Genomic DNA, 12500 nt, shown 5'->3' with positions numbered 1-12500 from the left:
CCCCCACTCTCTTCCCTCTCCCGTCTTCTTATTTCTCCCTTCTTCTGTTCTGCCTCGTCACCTGAAATTTCGTTCATTCGCCATGTTTAACTCGCTGCTCAAACTGGCAAGATGAGAAAATAATCCTTGAGTAATATGTTTATTGTTAATATAGGTTACTATAACTCCCTGTGGTCGTTTGTAAACTCATTTTCAAGATTCTTTTAGGATTAATATTGCTCCCAGTAATATAAAATATTCTATGAAATAGGAGCAACTAAGAATTACATAATAAAATTTACGATAACGAACGATAAAATTAACAATAATGCTACTCTGTATGAGTCAGTCATTAACACACAAGCACACACGCATCCACGCCACGCCATCCCCAACAGACACCCCTGAAAAAATACAACGACAAAAAACTCATTACTACTCCCCCACCACCCAAACCAGAGAAATAAACAAAATCATCATCAAAGACCAATAACTTATTCATCATAACCTCCCCCCCCCCCAACCCGTCCATCATGAGGACCACCTGAATTATTGACGGCGACAAGACTAGAACAAGAGCGACTGCGGACGTGGGCGTGGGGAAGGGACAGGGGAGGGGGAAGGAGTGAGAGAATGTAAGGACAACGGGGAGAGGGAGTGAGGGAACGGCAGGGGGAGGGAGAGGAGGGAGTATGCACATGGAGGGAGTGGAGAGAGAGGGAGTGGTAGGGCTTGGGGAAGAGGAGAGTGTGAGCATGGAAGGGGGGACAAAGAGCGACGGTGGGGGACGTCCTTGCCTTGCGTGACTGCCGGTGGAACGCGTGAGTTACAACCACGGGCTGGCTAATAACTTAGCTGTCACTGTGCAGGATGGGCTGGGGAGGGGAAGGGAAATGGGGAATATAGGTGTGAGGGTGGGACCAAGGGAAGGGCCAGGGGAGGAGATGTGGAGACAGGAGTGTCTGGGGTCTGATCTGAACTTTTGATAGAAAGGTGCAATATTTAGATACATGCATACATAATAAAATTTATGCAGACAAAATAAAAACTATAAAAAACAAAAACAAAAGCAAAAAAAACAAAAAAACACTAAAATGACTAACAAATATAACAATAATTTAAATACGACTGGCGCGCTTCTGAATAAACGTCGCAATATATGAAAACCAAAGGTAAGCAGAAACTGCAATCTCTAAGGACGCATCGCTACAGTTCCGTATCTCTTTTGTCGTGGAGAGAGGCTCCACATCACTGCAAGTCTCCCGATTATGAGAAGGGAAGAAACCAGAGAAGGGACGATTAGTTACAATATAAGAGGAAATTTCATTGTCCTATAAATAAACTAGAAGGTCGATGAAAAGGGAGACGAGATAATAGACACCAGTTAAAGAAACGAAAATGCAGATTAGCGAGCAATCTGAGATAATGAATGGTCAAGGGAGACTGCAGACAGAGATAACTCCTTTTCAATGAAAAGCCAGGAGAGGAGAAAAAGGAGAGATAGCATGGTACTGCAAATTTGCTTTTCACTTTTCCATGATGCATAGTATCTTAGATAAAATAAATGGTAATAGTAAGAGTAATAGAATTAGGGAAATACAACACACAAAGTTCAACATAAATATAATTTTCGATCAAAGACAGAACAAAAGTTATTCACTTTTACATTAGCCAAGTATCAGCGTGGTGGGACGGTATTAGCCTATATGACACTGATAACACTGATAAGGCAATAAACTTGTCCACTGTAAACACTAGAGAGTACTATGGTGTCATATATACCAAGTTATGTCATCACGTCAAAGCAGGGAAGCAAACATTGTTTCGGTGTAATTAAGAGATCGAATGTATGAGCCTTGGTTTTAAGTTGATGTTAATCAAATGTCTCGTACGATTATTTGATCCCATCGAGTATTAACTTTTTGTCACAACCAGGTGATTTCGCCCTTGAACCAGCCTTCCCATTTTCTTTCCTCCCCTGTTTTCTCTCTTTCTCTCCCTCGCTCGCTCTTTCCCCTTAACTCTCTCTCCTTCTCTGTTAACTTCAAGATATGCCAAAACAAAGAGGATATAAGGTAATTTTTAAGCCATAAATAGGTTATCCATCAATCAAGTCAAATCCGTCAGCCCCAAAGGTTGGGAAAGAGAACGGAATTAAATGAAATGGCAGCCCAGTGACTTCTTCCTAGAGCTTGACAAACAGGAGGAGCGGCAAAGCTCTGCGGTTCCATTGCAACTTGGGCACTAATCATTGTAAAGCTATAATTACCCCGCTTGGCCACCATCTCAAGATCTTGGAACGAAAATGAGATAAAGAAAAGACGGGGAAAGTTTGTGTCCTACGCGAGGGAAAAAAAAGGCGGATTGGGAAAAGTTCTCTTGTGCGGCTTGCGTTTTCGGGTACGCCATGTAAGGCTGGTGGGACGACTATTAAAGGGATTTACCCTGGTGGAAATTTAACGCTGTGGCGGGAGATCCAAGCCTCGGGGGGAGGGGCTGGTTGTGGAAAGGGAGAGAGAGGGTGGGGTTTTTTAAGTTTGGGTTGGCTGGGTAGTGTGCCGGGGTAGGAAATGTCGGAGTCTTGGAGGGGCGTCTGAGCTTTTGTGGGGGTGAGGTTTGGTTTTTTTTTGTAGAAGAAGAGAAGAGAGAGGAGGAAGGAAATAAAGCAGGGGAGAGAAGGGGGAAAAAAGGGAGAGAGAAAAAAAAGAGTGAAAAAAGAGAAAAAGAAAAGGAGCCGAGAACAAGAGAAAGAAAGGGGAAGAGAGAGAAAGGGAAAATAGAGAAGAGAGAAAAGAGAGAGAGAAGAAAAGCGGGGGGAAGAAACAAAGAGGGACCCAAGACAAAAAGAGAGTTTGAAAAAAAAAAGAGGAGGGGGAGAAAACGGAGGAAGAAAAAAAAAGAGGGAAAAAAGGGGGAAAGGGGAGGAAGGGAAATTTAAAAGAGAAGGGGCAGAGGAAAGGAGAGAGAAAGGGGGGAAAGGGGGGGGGAGAGGAAAAAAAGGGGGGAAAAGAGAAAGAAAAAAAAACAAGGGGAGAGGAGGAAGGGAAAGCAAGAAGGAGAGGAAAGCGAAAGAAGGAGACGAAAAAGGGAGAGTAACAAAAAGCGAGAGAGCCCAAAAATTTAAAGGGAGAGCCCGGGTAACCCCCGCGGGAGAGAAAGCGGAAGGAGCAGAGGAAAAGGGAACACCCCCCGGGGGGAAACCGAGGAAAAAAAGGGGGAAAGGGGGGCCCGAGGGGGAAGAGGAGAGGAGAAGGGGAAAGAGAGGGGGCGGAAAACCCCGGGGAGAAGGGGATCCCGGGAAGGCCAGCGGGCCAAGGGCGTACGCAGGGAAAAAAGGGAGAGACCGGGCCCCCCTTTCTTCTTTTTTTCCCCCCTTTACCCTTTTCTCTCCCCCCCTTCCCCCCCCTTTCTCTTTCCCCCTTTCCCCCCCTCTTCCCTTTCCCCTTTCTCTCTCCCTCTTCCCCCCCTCTCTCTCCCTCTTCCCCCCTCTCTCCCTCCCTCTTTCCCCCTCTCTCTCTCCCTCTTCCCCCCCTCTCTCTCCCTCTTCCCCCCTCTCTCTCCCTCTTTCCCCCCTCTCTCTCTCCCTCTCCCCCCCCCTCTCTCCCTCTTCCCCCTCTCTCTCTCCCTCTTTCCCCCTTTCTCTTTCCCTCTTCCCCCTTTCTCTCTCCCTCTTCCCCCCTCTCTCTCCCTCTTCCCCCCTCTCTCTCCCTCTTCCCCCTCTCTCTCTCCCTCTTCCCCCTCTCTCGGTCGACGACGTCCTATCCTGCGATCAGCCCGAGCTCCGCAGCTGTTCGCGGCGCACGCTGGCCGCCTGTACACTATGTGATTCATAGGTATCTTCATGCATACTGAAACCTTTTGTACGCGGGTTTCATGCTTTTCCATCCCATGGCAATTTTTGCTTGTCTCTTTACTAACACGGACTATTTCTAAAAAAAAAAAAAAAAAAAAAAAAAAAAAAATTGAGAAAGAGTATTAGGAACAAAAAATTCTCTCTCTCTCTCTCTCTCTCTCTCTCTCTCTCTCTCTCTCTCTCTCTCTCTCTCTCTCTCTCTCTCTCTCTCCTTCCCTCCCTCCCTCCCTCTCTCTCTTTCTCTCTCTCTCTCTTTCTCTCTCTCTATCGCCCCCCCCCCCCCCCCCGATGAATAATCTATGAGTTCATATCATTTCCGGCGGCGGGTAAGCAGCTTTCGACCGGAGTGGACAACTGTCTCATATCAACCTGGACTAGGGGCTTCAAGTTTGACGGACTGTAAACCTGGACCACCCAACAGTAGATGGTTCTACCGAAAGGCCTGAGAGAAAGATATCCTGCTAGTAACTCTATGAATAAATCGACTGTGCTCTACAGTCAGCCAAGAATCAAAAATGAAAAGGTGACATGTCATGTCACCTACAGCCTATGTCATCACAGGGTATTAGGTAATTGTTTAGTAAGTATAGTTAGGGTTACTTGCTTTGTGACTACTGCCTAGTCTCCGGAGTCGCATGCAAACCGAGGATTTGGCAAAAAAAAAAAAAATCCTATTTACGCAATAAGTGGCTACACATACTGAGATAAATGTGGCAAATGCAGAAATGCTATGAGAATAAATAACTTGCTGGTAATTGTAGTTGAATTACTTATATGCTTCGCGTTGTATAGTTACTCATTGCCATTAAAACTTTTTCTGCAAGTGAATGCATATTGAGCTTTATTCCTATTCGAATTGAGTCTATTCAAGCTGAAAGTCAATCGGCAGCAAATTTTACCGGTTGAGACAAAACACACATGTTAAAAAAATATAAGTAATGCAAAATTCAAAGAGGCATAACATAAACGGACTTGAGATTGCTGAAATTATATTTACGACCAAAAGGGAAGATAATTACCCTAAGGAATATTCAACACACGCACACACGACAAGTCACACGAATACTATAACAAGGAACGATGAAGGATATGCTAATCCACCTGGCCTGGAGTGCGTGTGCGTGCCCGGCCGTAGTTGCATCGGACATTAAGAAGCCTAATCTAATTGGATTCTTTGTTGAAAGCAAATTATCATGCACTAATAAGTCTCCATTCTCGGCTTTAGATGAGAAAAGGGGAAAGAAAGTGAGCAAGAAATATAAAGAGTAAAAGTACTAATTTCCCCATTTCAGCGGTTCTGGATGTATATATCATCTTCAATTGTCGATTCTTAAACATGGTCTTTTATTAGTAACATTATCACTGTTAATCTTATTCTCTTGAATCATTATTATCTTTTGTCTCGTTATTAATGATGTTATTATTCATTAATTATATGTGCATCATTATTATCGTCATCGACTGGCATAATTGTTCTTTTATAAGTGTTAGTTCCACACATTCCCAGCCGCTTTCGGTTAGCTATCGCGACTACATACGCTTAATCCGTGGCTCACATGATGTTCGGCCACATTCTGGTGGGGCACATTTGTTCACTACGACCTTCATTGCTGCTGATGCCTTAAAAAATGCAATATTTGCGGTGATGATATGCTCCGTGTATGTATATATGTATGTATGTATGTGTATATATATACTTTTTTTTTTATTATTTCTTTTTTAACAGCCATTCATTCCACTGCAGGACATAGGCCTCTCTCAATTCACTGTTGAGAGGTTATATGGCAGTGTTACCCTTGCCTGATCGGATGCCCTTCCTAATCAACACTTGGGCCACGGTGGTGACTTCCCCTACGACACCTTTTGACTTCTCAAGGCGATATGTCGTTTTCTTGGGCTCGAGCCAGCAGCCGAAGTGCAGGCATTTTTACGACCGCCGCGACAGGGAATTGAACTCGGGACCACTAGGGTCGGAGTCCAGTGCTCCAACCACTGGACCATCGCGGTAGTCATATATATGTGTGTGTGTGTGTGTGTGTGTGTGTGTGTGTGTGTGTGTGTGTGTGTGTGTGAATGTGTGTGTGTGTGTGTGTCTGTGTCTGTGTCTGTGTCTGTGTCTGTGTCTGTGTCTGTGTCTGTGTCTGTGTCTGTGTCTGTGTATGTGTATGTGTATGTGTATGTGTCTGTGTCTGTGTGTGTGTGTGTGTGTGTGTGTGTGTGTGTGTGTGTTTGTGTGTGTGTATAAACACACACACATATCTCTCTCTCCCCCTCTCTCTCTCTCTCTCTCTCTCTCTCTCTCTCTCTCTCTCTCTCTCTCTCTCTCTCTCTCTCTCTCTCTCTCTCTCTTGCTTTCTTGCTCTCTTGCTCTCTTGATCTCTTGCTCTCTTGCTCTCTTGATCTCTTGATCTCTTGCTCTCTTGCTCTCATGCTCTCTTCTCTCTTCTCTCTTCCACCCCTTCGTTTCTTCCCCACTTCTTTTCCATCTCCCTCTCCCCTACTTTCTCTAAGTCTTATTCTCTTTATCCTTTTTCCTCTCCTCTTCTCTGACTCTCTTTCCCCTTTTCTTTCTCCCTCCTCCTGCTCCTCATCCTTCCCCTATCCTTCGCCCTCCCCCTATCCCTCTCCTTCTTCCTCCCACTCTCTTTTTCCTATTTCTCTCTCTCTCTCCCCCTTTTCACTAATATCCGTAGACTTATAACATGAAAGCGACATAAGCGGTAAAAATCCGCCCCCCCCTTCGCCCCCCACTTTCCCTAACAAGGAAAATGGGGATAAAGGGGGGGGGGAGGTAGGGGGAGAGGGGGGGAGGTAGGGGGGAGAGGGATGGAGGCGGCAAGGTTGCTTCCCTTCGCATCGCACGCACGGGAGGCGCTCAGGGAGTTGTCATGGGAACAAGTTCACTGTGAAGTATTTGAAGTGATAGTGATCATGGTGATGGTGGTGGTGATGATGATGGTGATGATGATGATGATGATGATGATGATGATGATGATGATGATGATGACGATGACGATGACGATGACGATGACGATGACGATGACGATGACGATGACGATGACGATGACGATGACGATGACGATGACGATGATGATGATGATGATGATGATGATGATGATGATGATGATGATGATGATGATGATGATGATGATGATGATGATGATGATGATGATGATGATGATGATGATGATGATGATGATAATGATAATGATAATGGTGATGATGATGGTGTTGGTGATGGTGATGGCAAAGGATAGACGGCACTGGAAGAAGACAGAAAAAAGCACCACCAGCGATATGCACTCCCATCACTAATTTGCTGACATCATACTGGTTCATCATCAGAGCGGCTTTGGAATCCCCCTCCCCCCTCCCCCTCCCTCCGCCAGCGCTCTCTCTGCCTAAGCTTCTCCGGAAACTTACTGAAGCTGAAAATGAAGCTCGCTAGAGACTGGAGAAGAGAGAGGAAGGGAGGGACGGTGAAGCAAAGAGAGAGAGAAACGGAAAGAATGGGGATAGAAAGGGTGGAGAGAGAAAGGAAGGCGAACGGTGATGGCGAAAGGAACGGAGAGAATAGGAAAGAGGGAGAGGAAAGGGTGAGAGGGGATGGGAGCGCGGGAATAAACGGGGAAGGGAGGAGCACGAAAGGGAAAGCGAGAGGAGAGAAAGGGGAACGGAAGAAAAGAAGAGAGGACGAAAAAAAGGTGAACGGAAGAGAAGAGGAAGTGACAGGGGAGAACGGAATAGAAGAAGAGAAGGCGAGTAAACGGAGAACGAAAGGGAAGAGGTGAGAACAAGATGGCACTGAATAGAAAGAGCAGAAGAGAGAGAAAATCGAGACCTAGTGAGGGCAGAGATCGGAATGGGAGGCAGAGGGGAAGGGAAGGAGCGAAAAGAGGAGAAGGAAGGGGAACGCGAAGGAAGGAGAGGGGAAGGGCAGGGATGCGAGAGTCCTGAAAGGGGAGGGCAGGGAGGCCAGGCTCTGACTGGCGTGGAGAGAAAGTCAGAGAGCGGCTGAACAAAAAACCAAAAGAAGAAAAGATAAAAGATCTAATCGAAATTAATGTAATTCACAGGCGATTTTTTTTCTGTCATATTTCATGATTTTTTTCTGGCGTTATATCATATTTCTTCTAAGTATTGTTTTTCTTCTTTCCTGCTGTTCTATTTTTCTCGATATTTCCAGAAAGTTCTGTCGGGTTGCGACGATATTGCATAAACTTCACTGGGACCAGCAATTTTGTTTTAATTAAGAAATGGGAAAATACACATAGCTAACGATTTTAAGAAAATGTAGATGAGATAAAAAAAAGAAAGAAGAAAAAAACAAAACGGAGAAGAAAGGATTCTGGGAAACGAAATGCTAAACAAGGCGACATTCGCAGCAGGAGCGAGGATGGGATGAGCGTGACACAGCGAGTAGGAGAAAAGGACAAATTGGGAATTATCGAAAACGGAAAAAATCGGAGACACGAAGGAAACGGAGAATCACTAAACATCTTGAAATATTTTTCTCTTTGACAGGGATAGGTCGTTTTAAACACGCACGCGCGCGCGCGCGCACACACACACACACACACACACATGCGCGCACACACACATGCGCGTACTTCACACACTTGCACCCACTCCCCAACCCTTCCCCACCTAGCTGCACAACTCAGACAAAAAGGGGCAAGAGTGTGCCATAATTACCGTCTTGGCCGGATTGCTGTTCCGTCACGTCTCAAGTCTGAAGGAGAAGCTCAACCAGTCGCTCCCTCTCCCCTCTCCCCTTTCTTCTTTCCTCTTTTCCGTCTCTCCTCTTCCCCCTTCTTCCCTTCCGTTCCTTGTCCCTTTTACCCACACCTCTTCCTCTCCGATTCTTCCCCTCTCCCCCTTTTTCCCTCATTCCCTTACTCCTCCCTTTCTTTCACTCATTCGCCTCATCCTTCCTATTCTTCATTTTTCTCCTCTCCCTCTCTTCCTCATTCCCCTCTCCAACGCTTCTCTCTTTCATTCCCCTCCTCTTTCCGCCCTCCTCATCTCTTCTCTCCCTCATTCCTCCTGTCTTGCTCATTTCCTCCCTCTTCTCTTCCTTATTCCCCTCCTCTTCCCCCTCTCTCCTCCAACCTCCTCCCCCTTCTCGCTCCTCCTCCTGTCCTCCCCCCCTTCGTCCCAGGTCACAGCCTCGTCCAATTCTAAGTCTCCTGAGCCTCTTCAGGCAGCATACTTCGTTATCCTGCCCTTGATTATGCACGAGGCTGGCTGCTCAGCCGACGCTGTCGAGACTGCATGACAAAGTGCGTGAATATTGTGTGTGTGTGTGTGTGTGTGTGTGTGTGTGTGTGTGTGTGTGTGTGTGTGTGTGTGTGTGTGTGTGTGTGTGTGTGTGTGTGTGAAAGAATTAGTGAGTGCGTGCGTGTAAGAAAGTGCGTGAAGGCCTGAGTGTGTTTTTACACGGGTATATCTTTACAATATCTATATACGTACGTACATAGATACTATACAGGGGGAAGGGGGGTCTGACGAAGGGGAAATGGAGAGACGAGAGGACGGGCTGGCGAGCGCGTCCCAGGAGCGGCGGTCTCCTCGAGGGCCGCCATATTTTCCAATTAACAACGGAATATGTACTTGGCCTGTTCCCTGCATATGTAATGAATCACAGGGAGAGGGATTGGCTGACTCACCGGCAAGATGCCCTCCAGCGCCCGCCCGACCTAGTGGTTGTCGGCAGATCGAGGACAAAGTAAATAAAAACTGTTTTTGATATGGTGACAATTTTCTTCTTTTTAAGGGAAGCTCGAGAGCAAAGTAAAAAAAGGTTGGATAATTTTGTGACTGAACTTCATTGGTTACTTTTATGTAAATAGAAAAGCCTTCTGTGAGCGCAATCGCACACATTTTAAAGCCTGTATTTCTTGCTAAGCTCATTCCAAATAATATTGTATAAAACAGGTCGACCCGATAAAAAACTAAGTGTATTTTCGAAGAGATTACTTAAGCATTTGGTATTCTTTAGTTCGAATAACTGCAGAAGATTTCCTAGCCGGGGATAACTTCCAATAGCCGTTGCTTTACAATAAATTAACAATATGGCTTCCCACAACGCAGTGATCATAAACCCGTGTTAAGGGCGCCCGGGGGTGGCGTCGGAATGGCCGCTGTCTAGAGCCGAGAACCGCGGGAGTAGAGAGGCTAATTGCTCCTGGTCACTTCTTGGTTTTGTTTGCAAAATTGGGCACGCCGAGGCTATGGCACTGATTAGGGTCAGTCTAATGTTGATTATGATAATGAGGGTGATTTTGATGGTTAAAGGGTTAATGATGATAATGAGGGTAGTCGTGGTGTTGATACTAATAATAAAGATAGCAATACAAGTAATGATGATGATGATGATGATGATCACGAGCACGAGCTAAATAATACAACGAATAGGGAAAGACAGGGAAAGCATATTCCAGGTTCCTAAGAAGTCCATTTCCGACCTACCGTTGGGTCTGTACGTCGGGATGCACTTCCTCTGGACTTCGGAAACGGCCTTGTTTTTGGCGGTGTTGACATAAACGAAGCAGAAGTCGGTAGCCTCGATTTCGAACACGGAGCACGGGAACACCACCGATGACTTGGAAGGAATCACTCGGCGCTCCAGAAGGTATCTGCAGGAAGAATGGAAGGGCATGGAGAGGAACTCGTGGGAGGGAGGTACGAGGGGTAGGATGAAATGGATGAGTAGAAATTAATGCATATGATTTTGTGGCTGTCTGTTTAGGGGAAACTGGTTGTAAGTTGGTGAGGTGTGAATCCACTGTCGCGGAATTATTTATAAATGCACAACAAAACATTGTCAAATCTGTAAGTGCCCAGTTTCTCTTGAACACCAAAAGACTCAGTAACACTATAAGTAATGTGTTTTCGTCGCAATTAATACTATTATAAGGAAGATAATAAATGAAAGCAACACACTCACCTGTCAACGGTGGGAGGGTCCGCGGAGGTCACGTTGGCCCGGACGCGAGCGAACACCCTCACCTTGTCGAACTCGCCGATGCACGCAGGATAAGACACAGTCACGCCGATGGAGCCTCTACAAGGGGTGATGCTTGAGGCTCGGATGAACAGGTTGAACAGGTCACTCCAGACCACCTACGAGAGCGGTGAGTTGTGTTGAGACTACTTTTTATGGTTCACAGTGGTGTTTACCACATCATCCTTACCTACCAATTTTAGATAAATAATGCTGCTGTGGCCACTAATATTCAGTGACATTAATGAGTAAATATAGATGAGTGTTGCCTGTCAGTAGAAACAACACGTGACCATTATTGTCGGCACAGGTTCCCGGGCAATTTAGGAAGTCGCAAGACTTTAGCTTAGGGTAAAGCCCCAAAATATGTACCAACGCAAGGGAGGTCTCAGTGTATTTTCTTTTCATTTCATTTACCTCATCTATCTTTTCATTTATTGATTTCATTATCTTTTTGAAGATAAAATATGCATGGGGGTATATGGCTCCTTGAGACAACGATCATAGGAGTAAAGATTATGGAACTCTATCTACAGAACTGGGTGGGAATGAGAATGGAAAACAGAATCGAAAACATGGTGCTAAAAAAAACATTTTTCAAAGGGAAGAGAAGTCGTCCAGGTGTGCAGGGAAAGGTTTGCGAACCCGTAAGTATGCATTTGTAACTAAAGGAAAGTATCAACATCAGGTGAAAAACAAGGTTTTTGTTCACTTTCCTTAAATTGTTGTTATCATTGTTGTAACTAATGCTGTTATTACTGTTATTAGTATTATTGTTATGTTTATTCTTATTATTATTATCCTTTTCATTATCATTATGACCATTACTACTATTCGTGTTTCCATTACTATTAGTACAAATATTATGATTATTATAATTGTTATTATTGGTATTATCATTAGTTTTATTATTATCATTATTATTGTGGTCATAACTATTATCACTGATATTACCCATATTATTGGCATTATTATCTCTCATTATCATTATTATTATTATTATGATAATCATTATCATTATTACCAATGTTGTTTTTATCATTATATTTTTTGTTATTATTACTATTGTTATTATAATTATTATTATTATTATCGAGATTATTGTAAATATCTTTATCACTCTTGTCTAAATTATTATTGTTATTACCATTGTCACTTTAATCATAATTATAGTTATAATGATAATAGTAACTATTATCATCATCAGCATCATTGTCATTATTATTACTATTATTATTGCTATTATCTTTATCATTATCATAATTATTTTCATATCATTATTATCATCATTTTTATTATCATCAGTATTATCATTATTATTATTATTATTATTCATTATCAGTATCATTATCATCATCATCTTCATCATTACAGTTATTATCATCTCTATTAGTATCATAATGATGATAATTATGATGATGACTATTATTACTGTTACTGTTATCATCATCATTGTCATTTTTATTATTACTATTATCCTTATTATTATTATCATCATCATCATTATCATTAATATTATTGTCATGGGTGTTATTATTGTTATTCTTATTACTATCAATATTATTTTCATTGTGATGCTTATCATCATTACTAGCATCACCACTAAAGTTGATATCATTATTATCATCACAATTCTTAATATGACTATGACATTACAATCAT

At 43.6% G+C, this 12500-nt stretch overlaps 1 protein-coding gene across 1 annotated transcript in view; it reads right to left on the bottom strand.

Moving 5' to 3' along the window:
- The window catches only part of LOC125033988, a 51556-nt gene that overhangs the window by 32739 nt on the left and 6317 nt on the right, over positions 1-12500 (bottom strand). The window contains exons 5-6 of the mRNA XM_047625604.1: positions 10782-10957; positions 10304-10470 (exon numbers count right to left, since the gene is read on the bottom strand). Coding sequence (XP_047481560.1) covers positions 10304-10470; positions 10782-10957 — 343 coding nt within the window. The remainder of the gene's footprint in view (positions 1-10303; positions 10471-10781; positions 10958-12500) is intronic.

The sequence above is a fragment of the Penaeus chinensis genome, chromosome 2 (genome assembly GCF_019202785.1).
Source record: "Penaeus chinensis breed Huanghai No. 1 chromosome 2, ASM1920278v2, whole genome shotgun sequence".
Lineage (NCBI taxonomy): Eukaryota > Metazoa > Arthropoda > Malacostraca > Decapoda > Penaeidae > Penaeus > Penaeus chinensis.
The sequence above is the reverse complement of the archived record's forward strand: the minus strand, read 5'-3'. Positions and strand labels throughout refer to the sequence as shown.